Below are 15,422 nucleotides of genomic sequence, written 5' to 3'. Positions count from 1 at the left end.
AATGGTCATGTTCTGATGTTTTTTTTTATTGAGGTGGGAAAGTAATACATGAACTGTTTGAGGATAATCGTTATTCCAATTTTATTACACTAAGAATGTGCCTTATATATATTCTACAGTCTGAAACAAACTAAATCTAATCACAGTAACTTTCTGTTCAAATAGTATGGTACTATTAAGGTGACTGAAGTTAACTTAATTTACCAAAAACAATAATTTACCAATATACTTAAATTTAAAAGAAGGAATAAACAGTTTTAATTTTTCGTTCAATCAATATCTGAATTCCCTTGAAATACTACTTTTCTTCTATAATTGTACGCACTATAGAATAGAAGAGAGAAGATCTACTTTTGGCTAAATAACAAACAACAGTACATATGTAAAGTACAAACAACTTGTAATAAATGGAAATTTTTAAAAAGTAGAGTTTGTTTAATTTTAATCTTAAATTGTTTGCGTATTTCTAGAAAATCTTCCTAATTAGCCGATCGATACAGAGTTGTAGGACGAATGTCGCTGGTCGCACCTTAAGCATAGTTGACATTTAAAATTTTACAATTTTGACGCAAATAGACATCAGCTGATTAACCAACCAAAACAACAACACAACAAAATAATGGGGGCTTTTAATTTTTTTATTTAAGTAATATTCTTACTATTTTCCTAATATTGTAACTATAAAATATAAACCTTTATGAGATCATTATATAAATAACAAAGACAAGTTTTTAATAGAAACCTCATTCAAAAACCAGTCTGATGAGCTCAAACTCTGATAATTTATTAGAATTTAGGGAGCTAATATTAAATAGCAAAAAGCCCCTTCTAATAAAAAATCTTGTACAATGCGAACTCACATCTTGGACTTTAGAACAATGGACTGATTTATTGAAGAATGATAACCTACAATTCAGATGCGGGACAAATGCCCACACAAAGGTAAGTACTAGACCCTAGACTTGGTAAATATCCAAATTTTTACACTTATTTTACTTGTTACTTTTCTGTAGAAAAAGTATTAGATACAATAGTTTTATAGCTACATTAGCCAGATTGGCAAGTAATAGTTCATCTCTGTACCTAGATTTTAATATAAACCCACAGTGATTCACTAAGTTTAATAACTAGATAGGACATGGACTCCTCTGGCCAGACCGAACTTTTTACCTAGATTTTATACTATTTTTACCTGGGTTTTAGTCATGCTATAATGTTTTATACAACTGCTGGAACTGTTTTAGATCCCCAACAAATATTATTTGTCAAAATTCAACAAAAAAAGATTATGTAAATATGGTAGCTGTGATTTGGTTATTGAGAGTTTAAAATTTGCTTTAGGGTGTGCTTAGTGAAGTAAAGTGTTTGGATCTTTTTTGATTTACTTTCAACAGACTTTCTGAATGGCTTGATTATTTATAATTTACATGGTGTTTGGATTTACAATTATTTCAGTTTTACTTTTAATATTTCTTGTAATTAAGTCAGTAACTTGCTATAAATTGCCTTTTATTTTATAAGATTTTCAAAAACTTGTTATAATTCTGGACTTTTCAGAGTGCAAAGAGGAAGCTGGCTTTAAACAGTACAATATTGTTTTTGGACACATGTATTTAATGTCAAAAGATTTGCTTTATAACTTCCAGTCATCTGCAAAGATTATGAATTTGAGTACATAATGATTTAAGTCTGTCAGCTATGATGACATAACAAAACCATATAATTTAATTCAGTCAAAGACTTTTGCTAAATTACAAAATAGGTCACATTACCATTATTCAGATATAAATAGAGCTGTTTAAGAAAACTGAACATGTCCATCATTAGTGCTTTATACATGATGATTGCACCTTTGATGAACAACCTTTGCAAACTTCAATGAATCAGGAAAAATACCTGAATGAAAGAAGTAATTTATTGTTTTCAAAGGAGGAAATAATCACAGTTTTCCATAAAATGTTCTAATGGTCAAAACTGTAAATGTCATATGATTGAGGCAAATTAAGTAATCAGCTCCCAAGTTAGCTGACAATTTTTTAGCCATATAAGTCTCAAAATACACAACTGATGACTGTTTTTTACAAATAATAAATATTGAATTATTATTTTACCAAATATCCTATCAATAATGTTTTTGTTTATAGGAACCCCAATGGGAATCATTGTGTCAAATAAGAACTGGCAAATTTCAAGATTTTTTAAATGAAACAAAGTCTAATGAAAATGATTGGTGGTATTTTGATTACAAATATCTATGTGAATGGTTTACTAATAAAGAAGCTTTTAAAGAGGTAATGTTATTTATATAAAGGTACACAATTTACTATTGACCTTATGATTATTGCAGAAAATAAACTGGTCTTCTTTGGGATTTCCAGAAATAACTGCAAATGAGTCAACTATTTGGATAGGTTCAAAAGGAGCTCACACTCCATGCCATGTAGATACATATGGATGCAATATGGTAATGCAGCTTTATGGAAGGTCTTTTAACTAATTTTGAGATTCTCACTTAGGTCTATTAGTTGATTTACTCATTTTAGGAAAATGTGGCTTTTATTTTCACCAGAGCAAAATTTAAAACAGACCAGGATTCCTTTTGAGGAAAGTAGCATATATTCACAACTAAATTTTTTTAGTCCAGATATAGAGAACTTTAAAGGTCCGTAAATGTTGATTATTTGTTTATTTCATTTACAGTATCTTGTAAAATGTTTAATTTATATTCTTTTTCAGATATTACTAATTGCCATAAACTAATTCTAAATCCAGGCGATATTTTGATTGTCCCACATAAATGGTGGCATTATGTAGAAAATTTAGAGATGGCAATAAGTATTAATGCCTGGCTGCCTTTAGTAAGTATAATGAACTATTTTTAAAATAGAAAAGGTTAAAATAAAGGATCTTTAGCCCCAAGACGACTATGAAAGAGTGAAAGAATCAATTGCTACAATTTTGGTCAGGAATACTATACATGGAGAGAGGACATTACAGAGTTTGGTTTTAAACCCTAACATGGCTAATGTAATAAGAAATTTAAGTGGGTATTATATACTTTAATTAAATTAAATTTTAGGATATGATTACTTGTGATGAAGCATTAAACATTATAAAAAGTTATAAAGACAAATTGAGGGAAGACCTGGCAAAAAAATCTAGCTGCGGTGGTAGTTTGGAAATTATTTTAAGCAAACACAAGAATATTTCAAAAGTTCCAACATTAAGTGATATGGAATTCAAACAATTTTTAACAAGCCAATCTGAGAGGTTTAAGCAAGCAGAGGAAACAAAAGCTTTAAAAAACTTGACACATCACCAAAATATGCTGGATTTTTTAGAAGTTGTTACAGATAATAAAGTGTTAGACCTAATAGCTAAAAAGTTAATTCAGAAATGATAAAACTTGTAAATAAAACAAATATATTTTATTATAAAACCCTTGTCATTATATTTTCTAATTTCAGTGCATATAAAACATTACATTTCCTAAAAACTGACTATACACATTTGGCCTCCCTCTAAAATTAGTAGTTAAATTTTGTGGTGGCTTCTATTCTCCAGTAGTAACAGTTTTATTTGTTTGAGCTTGAGACTTAGATAATGTTAACTTAAAAGCAAAAGTTGGCTGGAGCAATTAAAGGACGCAAGTATACTATTTTATATCATAAACCTATTTTAATGGTAAAATAAAGTGCTCTAAATGATTTTTAAAAGCACTATTTAGTTAAAAAATATTATTTAAAACTAGCATTTGATGAGGGAAACGGGTATTTATCTAAATTGTCTATAGTAACACTTTAATTTCATATATTATGTGCAGTATTAAGTTTAGTGCTACTCTATAAACTAAAATAATGGATTATTTAGTTTAATATTTATTCTCAAAGAGATTCCTTTCTATGTAATAATAATTAGAATATTAAATAAATAAGAACCGTACTTTTACCTTTTTATAATATAAAAGTGCTTTTTTAAGTTAAAAGAGCACTTTTTACAAATGGGGCAATTTAAAAGACGCTTTAAGAACTTTGGCTTTATTTATAAATAAATGGAAGCACATGGATTTTTCTAAAAAAATTACCTAAAATAAAGCTGCTAATTTCATTGCTTTTTTTTTGTATTTTCAATATACTGGGTACCAAAATTTCATTAAAAAGCCGAATTAAATAAAAGAAATAACTCATCTAGTACAAAGGATCATATATTAAATACCGTCAAACGGGGTGCATCAGGACTAAGAGGTCAGTCCGGTATGACGTTTATTTATAAACACGTGATTTTCACGCTTGTAGCCATGCTTTTAGAATGGGTAATATCGTTGATTGAATATTTGGGAAGATACGCAATCCTGTGTTAAAAAGTGTACCCGGTCGACTATCGGATTGCCGTTCAGTTTCGTGCACCGTGTGGTGCTGCCGCAAAGCGTCAAATCTAGGAACGATTTATTTTAGCTGCGTGGACCTGGCTTTTGGCTTCTTTGATTTAGGTTTTCAACGACGATGGAATCTCCGGTTACGCGGCCGTGTTGGATATTTTTTTAAGATATGGGATGATGCTGCCAACTATGTTTTTATTATTTTTTTTGAACATACAACACAGTGTCATTTATGTAGTGGTCAAGTGATAAGTGATATACTTAAGGGTGGAGGCATATTGAAATTTCTTAAAAGTTAAATTTTATAAACAAATAATTACTTACCAAAATATGTTTTTGAGACAAAAATTTATACAAAAATATATAAAAAGCTATTTTTACAATATTACCAAAAAAGTTTAATACAAGTTATAATTCCAACAAACATTATGTTTCCTTCATTTTGTGTTCAAGAGGGTCAAGTTTTTAAATAAAAAGCCTGTTGCACTTAATTAACTAAAAACTAATATACAAAAAATATGTGGAACAAATTTTAAGATATAAGTAGGTTTCACGTAAATATTATAAAGAATAATTTAAATAATTCATAAGACTTAATACCGATGGTAATATAACTTCTTGATTAATAATTTTTTGTAAAAAGTAACCCATTTTGTCATGTGATTCAATATCTGAAAAATTGTGCAGCCTAGTGAGATCTGTAAAGTAAGGGGTTGTGAGTGAGGATGTTAATAAAAATAGAAAATAGGCCACATTTTAAGTTTTAAGCGACACATGAAAATTCTCAATTACCAGTTGTTACAACTATACTTAAAACTATAAAAAGATACCTAGTAACAAAAAAAAACATTTTGTTTAAAGACCCCGCATCACGGTTATACAGGACGTCAATAGAGGTGGTCAATTAGAGGAAAGTTGAGCAATATAGTGTCCTTTTATAATAAAATCTAAATACTTCCTAAATTTTGCAAAAAACTGAAATTTGGCAAAATCATTTTATTTTTTTTCTGGCGTTATTTCAAAATATATGACAAAAGTATTTATTAAATGAATAAATTATTGTGACCACTTTTTCTCGCCTATACGATGACACCTTTAAATTTAAAATACGACGTTCTGTCTTTAAAGAGCCATCATCAACTTTGTTTTTCTTTGTCGGCGCTATATTGACCATTTGCAGTTTAACGACGCGGGAATCTTTGGGCGCCCGGCCGTTTTGTTATTTTTTTAAGACAAGGGCGATGATGATAACAGCGCTTTTATTTATTTTGTTATTGCCGATATTTAAATGCGCTGTGATCTCGCATAAATAACTAGATAAATGTGGTGGTCAAGTAATGTATTGGAAGGTGCTATCTCTTACAACTTAAATTTTATTAACAAATAATAAATTACTTACCAAAATCCTTTTTTGAGACAAAAATAAATAAATAAAAACAAAAGAAAAATTCAATAAGCTTTTATTTATTAATTAGAAAATTAACAAAAATATTAAATAAAGGTGATGATATAGGTAGGTTTCACGTAAATATAAAGAGTAAATTAAATAATTAAAGATTTAATATCTATATACGATACTATAGTTTTTTAGAGTGAATAATTTATTGCAAAAAGTAGCCCGTAATGTGATTTTTGACAATACGGGTTTGTGAAACCAGCCAATATCTCAAAAACTGTGTAGGGTAGTGAGATCTGTGAAGTACACTTTTTTTGAACAAAAATATTGAAAAATAGATACCTTTAACTGAAATTAATATAAAAATAAAATCGCAAAATTTAAAAGGTTTTGAATAAGGGTGTAACAACACTATAAAATATAGAAAATAGGCCACATTTTAATTTGCAATACAGGCAAACACTTAATTACTAATTCTTAAAACTAGAAAAAGTTAAAACTAGAAATATTTTGTTTAACAGTATGAAGGGTCTCATCGCGATTATACAGGATGTCTGCGATTATACAGGATTGAATAAATGCAATCTAAAAATTGGAAAAATGCCAAATACTTCCTAATATTCAGGAAAAAGGTGAAATTTGGCAAAATGGTTTTTTTATTTTTTTCTGGCGTTATTTGAAAATATAAAATAAAATCATTTATACATTGTTGTAAACACTTTCTCTCATTTACAAGTTAACATCTTTAACTTTTAAATACGACGTTCCTTCTTTAGAGAGTCATAATCAACTTTGTTTCTTCTTGTCGACGCCATGTTGGCCACTTGCAGTTTTGAATAACCCTTTTAATTACTTTATCAACGAGGTAATTTCTAGCTAGTAGTTGGAATCATCCCTATTAAATATTATATACCTCTCTCTCTTTTAAATACAATTTCGAATTTCAAAAAATTCAAAACATACTTTATTCATAAATACATGGTACCTACTTGTTGACATGGTACTTTTATGATATAAAATAGGCACATTAATCGACATATTACTAACACATAATTTAAAAACAATACACAATAGTGGGTTCAACATACTAGTATAAACACAAAATGTATTTTCAATTTCAAAGCAAGACGACTTAAAATTTTTTTAGAGTAACATCACAAATTCTAACCTTTACATCTTTACTAAAAACTAATTATATACTATTGGCCTATTCCTAACTATCTTCAAAAAATTCTAATGCTATAAAAATATTTGCTTTTAAGAAGTTTCGTTAAGGACTTTTTAAAGCGAGGAGACTTTTATGACATTTGGAAAATGATTAAAAATTTTTATGCTCAAGTAAATAAGAGAATTCTTAGTTCACTTTTCGGGATGGGCATTGGAATATTGTATTTTTTTCTGATATTATAATGTTTTAAGGAGCCATTATTTTGAAGATACAATTTATATTTTTTGTATATTAGTCAAGCAGACTCAACAATAAACAAGCAAGTAGGTATCTTAGGAAACAAGGAAACGTCAAACGTAACAAGGAAAGTATCTTTAAATAGGGGTCTGCATGTCCCGTGGAGATTTATGACACATATATTTAATGGCTTGTTTTTTAAAAACAAACATCGAGTCAAAAAGCCGTTTACTAATGCAACTCCAAAATGTTATTCCATACTGTAGGTATTTTTGTATGAAAGTAAGTTCCAACTTTCGACAAAAAAAATATCAATCTCAGTTCATTTAAAACCATTCTAACAGCATAACATCGTCTAGCCAGTTTTTGCCTCCTGACATATCTCCATAAAACTTAGGTTTATGATCGATAACAATTCCAAGAAATCTGTTAAAATTATTCACTTCCAATTCTTTGTTGTGAATCATGAACTGCTCTGAGCATAAAAACTTAACAATTTAGTCTTATCTATGTTTAAAGACATCAAATTAGCATCAAACCACTGTTTAATCATTAATAAATCTTTAGAAATTGTTCTAGGTTAATGTGCTTTTATTATTGTTCATAAGATAGTGGTGTCATCTGCAAAAATAGTGAAGAATCCTCTTATCTGGAGAGACCCCAGGTCATTTATATACAATAGAAATAAAATAGGACCGAGAAATGAACCCTGCTTACTACACAAAGTTCAGACAAACTGCCATTTGGCCAAACAAACTTTTTTCTGTCTAACAAAACAAAATTTTAACCATTCTAGAGCAACTCCCCTAAACCCATATCTAGAAAGCTTACCGAGCAATATTCCATGGTTGACACAGTCAAAGTGTTCGAAGAATGAAGTCGCAGAATACCGCTGCAGCAAAGTGACCTTCTTCAAGCTCAAATATAATCTCTCCAGGAATGAAAACATTACTCGACATTCATTTAATATGTTATTTTTTTTTAATTAGGAAAGCTACCATTCGTACTATAACCAGTTTCTCAATAACTTTAAAGGCTTTTTAGGCTTTATTTTTATCTTTTTCATGAATGAATTTCATCATGAAAACAATTATTGAAAATACTTAAAACACTAAAGACCATAAACATAATATATTGATTTAAAATTTTCTTAAAGTAAAAAAAAGAAAAAGAGAAAATGGCTCTCATAGACATGAAGAGACAGTATTTTTAAGAGTTCGGATTGATTTTTGTAGATAAAATAGATAATTTTCTGTGAGGTTTATAATTAGATTTTTTTAAAGATTTTCTAATAAGATTTTGAGATTCCCATATTAGGTTGTTATAAATCAAAGTCTTAATTAATATACGCACACTGATTAATTTTGCCTAAAGAAGCCATCGTCTCACAAACTAAACACATTTACATATATATATCTATTTGTGATTATGATATCCAAGAAAAATTTTTAACAACTACCAAATTGCAATACGGCAAACACGAACCTGTGCAAAAACTCTCCCACACGACTCGGATGATCGGCCGATTACTAATGAGAAGCGACGGACGAAATTATTTTCGCGCATACTGGAGAGAATCGCCATCTATTTTTCACGCATATTTGCGGTCACGTTTTAGCCCATAAGGTTGCGTATCTTCCCAAATATTCAATCAACGGTATAACTGTGGGTTTTCTCTAGATGCTAAGTAGATTTTGATTCAATTAGTTTGTAAAGTTTCTTTATTAATTAAAGAAAAAACAAATCACTTTTAGAGGATAATCGGGACGATAGTCCAAAAATACAAAAGAGAGCCTAAGATTTATTAAAATTATGGTAAACAAAAGCTTGAAACGACTTTAAGGCAGTTTATAGGATGCTAAATAGCCCTTTGAGAAGCAAAGTTATATAATATACCAAGATCGACGCTACAATGACATGCTCAAAGGAAGTCAAAGAAACATGGTGGGAAACTATTTTGTCATGAGGTGAGGAAAGTAAGCTATTGCATTTGATAGTGTTGGCGAGAGATTGAGGATACCCATTGGAAAAAATTGATAGGTATTCGATATATCGTTAAGTCCTATCTTGATGAAAAAGGGATATGATGAAAGAGTGGCAAAATTTAATAAGAATATTCCCGGCGAAATTGTCTTTTTTTTACGTCATAAAGAACTACTCACTGAAAGACTGTGAAGATATTAAACGGGCTCGGACAGCAGTGTTAATAAATATTTTGAGCACCTCCAAAAAATCTTACAAAACGTTGAACCTGAATCCATCATCAACTATGATGAGACCTATTTCATAGATAATTCCGGATGGAAAAAGTCATCGTAAAACGAAAACCAAGACGCCTAGAACGCAAAATCGATGCAACAAAAACATAGACATCACTAATGTTTGCCGCAAGTGGTGATTGCCAGCTATTACCCCCCATTATTGTCTATAGGAGCGAGCATCTTAGACAATAATGGGGGCCAGCCATTATTTGTATTGCTCTACCTTTCTTGAAAAGGCGTTCGACACCAAGGGTTTGACATCATTGGCGATGACTTATGTAGTCACCTGTCTGAATTGAATGTGAAGAAAATGAGATTAGATTTTGTTTTTTGCTGCCGAATTCAACCCATTTAACACAGCCCCTTGACGTAAAAAAAGGTTTGGAGGTCAACTTTGCAAGATTGGAAAAAAAGACTACAACGGTTCTGTGCCGAAGGAGTATTAGAGGGACTCTAATATTAAAAACGGATTTTGAGGGACGGGGATTATTCGACTTGATAGAACTCGTGCTTTAAAACGATTGCCATAAGAAAGAAATCTCGAAGAGGACGATGATAATACCTGGGCGGAGTCTGTTGTAGAATTGCTTAACGAAAGCAGGAATACGTGCAAACCAACAGTAGCAAGGAAAAAGAAAATTCAAGTGGGTCCAGGCAAAAGCGTTTCAACGACAGATTGAAAGAGAAAGTCAGAACCGGAATGGAACAGGCAGAGTGCTTTGAAGATGTGCAGCCTACTATGGAAAATATTGCCACTGACCACTTTGTAGAGGTTGAATTTAAAACAAACAAAGTGAACAAGTATTTCATCGGGCAATTTAAGGGACTCTTTGATGAAACTTTGTTCGATGAAGTTTTTAGATCAAACAGAAAGGTAAATAATTGCTCTCTATTTCTTACAGTGGAAAAGATTAAAATCCTATGCTGTCTAATGTCTTTTTTTATGTTTGCTTTTATCAATTTATATTGAATCTTCTAGTTTCCTTCACAGGAATAAAAAAATATTTTTGTTATCGATTTTTCTAAAGCAATATTTTTTTATTTAGATATAAGATGCAAAAAGTTATGTTTGAACTTTAAAATAAGGGTTTTTTCCAAATTTCTGTTATTTTTTTGGCTTTTATATTAAAAAATTATATTTTTGTCCGGATTAAGTCCATACCGAGGCGACATGCATATGGCATGGTTTGATATAGCATGTCCCGATACGATCCAAGACGGGGTCAATTGGGACACCCCATATTATTTTTTTTTTAATGAATTAATTTATCCAGTACATATTTCAGCAGTATTGACTACGGCCACTTTCCCCTAAATTTTAATTGTCTTTGATAGTTTTACAAGAAAATATCAATAATATCACCCTTTTTAACGGTATGAAAAACAGCTATGTTACATATACAAAGAAACTAAGTGACCTGTGAACTACCAAAGAAATTTGCATAAAATTAAAAATTGTCCATTTTTCGGATTTTAAAAAGATTGCTGTTATATAGCTCAGTTTTAATAGACCTGCAGATAGCAGAAGCAATAGTTGAAATCCTGAAGATGTTATCATAGTTAACGAAATACGTGGAGTAAATGAAGTATTTTGGCACTAAAGAAGCAAAAATAACCATCCTTTTTGATTATAATTTTTTAGAATAAAAACAAATTTAGAAAAACTAGTTCATTTTTTGAAAGGAAATTGTGGGATATCACAAATATACTCTTTTTATATAAGACATTTTGTTAACTCAGTTCAAATATAAAATCCATTGCCTTCGAATTTTAAAACTATTGAATTATTGAATTTTTACCAAATTTGATAGCAACATAGCAAGTCATATATGTATTTTCCTAATATGCACAATAATTTAAATGTACTTATGTTAAATCTGGCAAAGCGTTGTAAAGACATTTCAGAGTCTCCAATAAAAATTAGGTCGCGGAAAGCATGTTTGTTATATAAAAAACAACAAAAAACATCGAATTCGCAAACGTCCATTTGAAGACTATTGTTGGGTTGAGTTTACCAAATGTCTTCTCCATACTTATGATTATCTTTTAGATTTAGTTTAGCTCAAGATGTCGAGCGTTAACTACGGTCTTCAGATGTATCGCAGTGAGTTGTGAGTGTCATATTGGGCTACATATACAACGCTGTAGATAGATCCGAAGACACGATTTTGCTGTTTTTCATCTATTAAAAAAAATCCCTCTTTTTAACTCATAAGAGGCCAGTTATGTATATAATTACCGAAATTTTTAAAAAAAAATCTTAAAGCGCCCATTTAAATTTAAATATTTTGCACGGTAATAAGAGAAAATTATAAATACTACATAAATAGAACATAATTTAAAAAATAAAATATAGATAATAAACAACTTTAGAAATATCACAAATACAGAGAACATGAAATTTTGCAAAATATAGTGGTGTCCCACGACAAACTGCGACTACTTGAAAAATAAGCGTTCACAATATTTGAAACGATTAAGTGTAAAAATCTAACTTTTCGTAAAATGTTCAAAGGCTACTTTTCGAGCCGCAGTTTACCTTAAGCACCCTCTACATACATATAAGAGCACTTAAAAATTAATTTAACAGAAAAAATATTTTTTATAATCTCAGATCTGTTTTCTCACACTCACAAAGAGAAAAAAATCTCTTATATTGGCAACTAATCTAGTATCTTCCTAATAATTTAGAGACTGTATAAAATAAATAACGTTTTATACAAATAGACTCCCTTAAAGACCATAGGGAAATATTTTTTGCACCTTTGGAGAGTCAGCTACAAACTGACATAATAGAATGAATCGGCCGTCGCACGACTATATCGTTTCCATCGAAATGTGACTCTTTCACATTGAATGTGAAGGATGGAGCTAATTTTTATTGCTCCCCATGGACATTTAAAAGATAAAAGATATTTAGGAAGTGATATTAAAATAATATTTAATAATAAAAAATGTAATAAAAAATTGTTTGTTAAGAAGATAGAAAGTGCCAGATTTAATTAATTCGCAATAATTTTTAAGAACAGAAATAAAATACGGAAAAAAATTAAAAGAAAAATACAAGGGTCTATTATTTAGATCGAAAGTGTATTTTATTATTGGGAATATTATTTATTATATAAGATTCCCAAGTAGACAAACTGGCATAAATTCCTAGAGCTATAGGCGATTGCTTGAAAAAAGCCCAAATTTTGAGCTTAAAAATTTCGAAAAATTCAAATTTTTAGAAAATCAAAAAACAAAATTACCACATGGTAGGGTGTAACATTAGCATCAAAAAATTCTTATAGCATTTTTTCTAGGTCCCATAATAACGACACAAAAAAAATTTCAAAATTATAATTACTCAATAAATGCTATAACTCAAAAAAAGCTACGTATCCAATGATTCAAGGGAGGAAAATAGCTTAGACGTAAAAATACTTTTGTGAACCAAAAATATAGGTTTAAAAACAAATGTAAATTTGCAGGGAAATTTTTAGCTCGGAAAATTTTTAACCCAGAAGGACGTTTCGTCAAGCCACATCCATCCTCAGGAATTTCCAAAAATAAGAAAGGTCTTTAAGCTTAAACGAAACGTTAAAAACAACCAAAAATCTTAAAAAACAAATTTTCCACTTGAAAAATAACGAGATACAAACAAGGAATGAACGATAAAAGTCTCTTTTATCTCTCAACCTGCTTTTTTTTGCCCAAATTAGCTCCTACTCTTTCTCGGACCTCTCTCTCATATGTCGGAGCCAAACGATGACATGGCGCGTAATAAGTGGGGGCCCGTCCATTCTATTATGTCAGTGCCTACAAACCCCATTATCTAAAGCCTGGGCATAATTATATAAATCCTAAATTAATCTCACTACCCTATTCAACGATTTATATATAGAACGCTTTCATTTCCATCGGACACAGATTAATATCATCTGTAATATCCAGTTGCCTTTCAGTTTTCAGGAACGACAGACTAGCTTTGTACAGAGTATTAGATTTTTTATGTGGGAATAATCGCCGCAGATTCACCTAAAATGCCATTAAACAAATTACTTTAATATTATAGCGAAGTACTGAGTACGTTTATCGTCGCGAGGCCAGTAAAAAACATACGTTATTTAAGTAGCAACGTTACGATAATATAGGTGTTTCATATTCCTTAAAAAAGAAACACAATAGTATAGTATAGTATGGGACATTACATAACCCGTTTTTATTTTTATTTTTTAAGAATTTACAATCTAAAGAAACTAAATATTTCCATTTTCTCCAGACGACTTTTAAAACAGTTTACAGAAGGAGCAGTTAGTTATAGCATCTACGGGTGGCAAATTCCAAACATCGAACACTTATTTGGCAAAAACTGCCGTGTTTGTATTTTCTAATTCTGTTTTTTTCTTGTGTGACCGCGAAGTCTAATATGGCGATTTCTGTCAAATAATTCATTTAGATCACAGCCCAAATAAAGAACTCTAAAATTAAAAATCAAATCACCACGAAGTTTTCGTTTTTAAAAAGTTATTAATTTAGCATTTGAAAGTCTCTCGCTGTAGGTAGGCCTTAGCATACGCAAACCATACGTTGAACTTACACTGAACTATATGTCTCCAAACCAATTCAACAAATCTATTATGCAAAGATGTTCTAGCTTATGCAACAGTCGTTTCATTAGTACTCTATCAAATGCCTTAGCAAAGTTAAGGTAGATGACAAGTGATTAAGACATTGAAGCAAATTTGTAATTGTAGAGGGTTCGCCCGTGTAAATCCGTTCGATATTACGTATTAAGTAATTTTCTAATAGATGACCGCATCTTTAATAGGCGAAGACGCCCTATTGGAGCATTTTGTTATATAGCAAGTTTTATTATTTATTCTAGAAAATGCAACAGCTTTTCGAAAAATTGACTACAAAGACTAGCTTAGAAGAAGCAAAAAGGTAAATATTTTTAAATTGTTGGCCTTTATTATGTTTTAATATTTTGTATTATGTTTATTTTCACAATTAAAATAGAATTTAAGATCTTATACTTCATTTTTTTAGCAATCTGAAAAGCCAGAAAATGTTTGCACGAATATACAGAATTTGTTTTATAGTAGTCAAATTTTATAGTAGTCAAACTAAGTGACAAATCGTTTTATAGCCAGAATTTACGTTTTATCGCCTCTTTATAGAAAAACAAGAACCCATTTCGAAACCATCTTTATACCTAAATAACCTATTATTAAATTGGAAAAATTCCTGATACAAAGATTTAGCGAACAACGGTTTAAAGAAGTGAACACAACTTTTCTATATTCTCTGTAACCAAGCTTCTTTTATGTATGTTTTTAACGAGCACAAGGAAATAAGTTTTTTATATCAAATAAAATAATTTGTGAGTCAGGAAGTTTTTGAATGCTTGATGAATTCATCAGAGTTTGTCATCGAAAAGTCCGATGTAAAGTTTTCGCATTCATTGGACGTAGCTTATATTTTATCCAATTAAAATATTTCAAAGTTAACAAATGTCATATCTTAACGATGGAGGTTGGCCAAGCTTTTAAACGTTCTGACTTGCTCTGTATTAACGAGAGATTTGATTTCTATAGCCTTTTAATTTTTAGCAATTTACACTAGTTTTACTCTTCAGTGGTTAGGGTTCCTTTTATAAGCTTTATTGCATTGAAGACCATTAACAATAGAATTGAGTGGTGAAGCATCCATGTAACTATTGTTACAGGTTAACAGTTAAAAATGATGAAAATAAATATTTTTTCTACTACCGTGCGTAAAGTGCTCAATTTACACACTTCCCAGGGTGTGTAAAGTTTCACTTTTTACGCACTAGTGCCTAAAAAAGACTTTTTTATATGGACTTCTTTTATTCGGATGTGGTAACACTCTAATTGATATTTAATATTTAATGTGACTAATAATATAGTGACTTATTTAATATCCCATGCTATTATATTGTCTCTTATTTAGCCTGAGGAAAATCAAATATGTGCT

General features: G+C 30.1%; 2 protein-coding genes across 2 annotated transcripts in view; one reads left to right on the top strand and one right to left on the bottom strand.

The window, feature by feature from the left end:
* Window positions 1-570: 570 nt before the first annotated feature.
* Window positions 571-3,439, top strand: LOC126743264 (HSPB1-associated protein 1). The gene is made up of 7 exons (XM_050450264.1): window positions 571-942; window positions 2,145-2,291; window positions 2,348-2,484; window positions 2,544-2,662; window positions 2,737-2,858; window positions 2,914-3,027; window positions 3,080-3,439. Exons 1-7 carry the CDS (start codon window positions 763-765, stop codon window positions 3,398-3,400), a joined length of 1,140 nt encoding a protein of 379 aa, XP_050306221.1. The 5' UTR covers window positions 571-762; the 3' UTR covers window positions 3,401-3,439.
* A 2,382-nt stretch (window positions 3,440-5,821) lies between these two features.
* LOC126742788 (alpha-mannosidase 2) overlaps window positions 5,822-15,422 on the bottom strand; it is a 37,423-nt gene continuing 27,822 nt past the window's right edge. The window contains exon 16 of the mRNA XM_050449579.1: window positions 5,822-13,460. Coding sequence (XP_050305536.1) covers window positions 13,317-13,460 — 144 coding nt within the window. The 3' untranslated portion in view covers window positions 5,822-13,316. The remainder of the gene's footprint in view (window positions 13,461-15,422) is intronic.

Source organism: Anthonomus grandis, chromosome 12, assembly GCF_022605725.1.
Source record: "Anthonomus grandis grandis chromosome 12, icAntGran1.3, whole genome shotgun sequence".
NCBI classification, from domain to species: Eukaryota; Metazoa; Arthropoda; class Insecta; order Coleoptera; family Curculionidae; genus Anthonomus; species Anthonomus grandis.
This window is presented reverse-complemented; position numbering and strand designations above follow the sequence as displayed.

What these genes read in the sequence shown, in the direction of transcription:
- LOC126743264 (XM_050450264.1), top strand. Translation starts at nt 763, where the DNA reads ATGAGCTCAAACTCTGATAATTTATTAGAATTTAGGGAGCTAATATTA. An exon ending in AGATATAGAGAACTTTAAAG is followed by an intron (nt 2,663 to 2,736) that starts GTCCGTAAATGT and finishes ATTCTTTTTCAG; the next exon opens with ATATTACTAATTGCCATAAA. An exon ending in TAAACCCTAACATGGCTAAT is followed by an intron (nt 3,028 to 3,079) that starts GTAATAAGAAAT and finishes ATTAAATTTTAG; the next exon opens with GATATGATTACTTGTGATGA.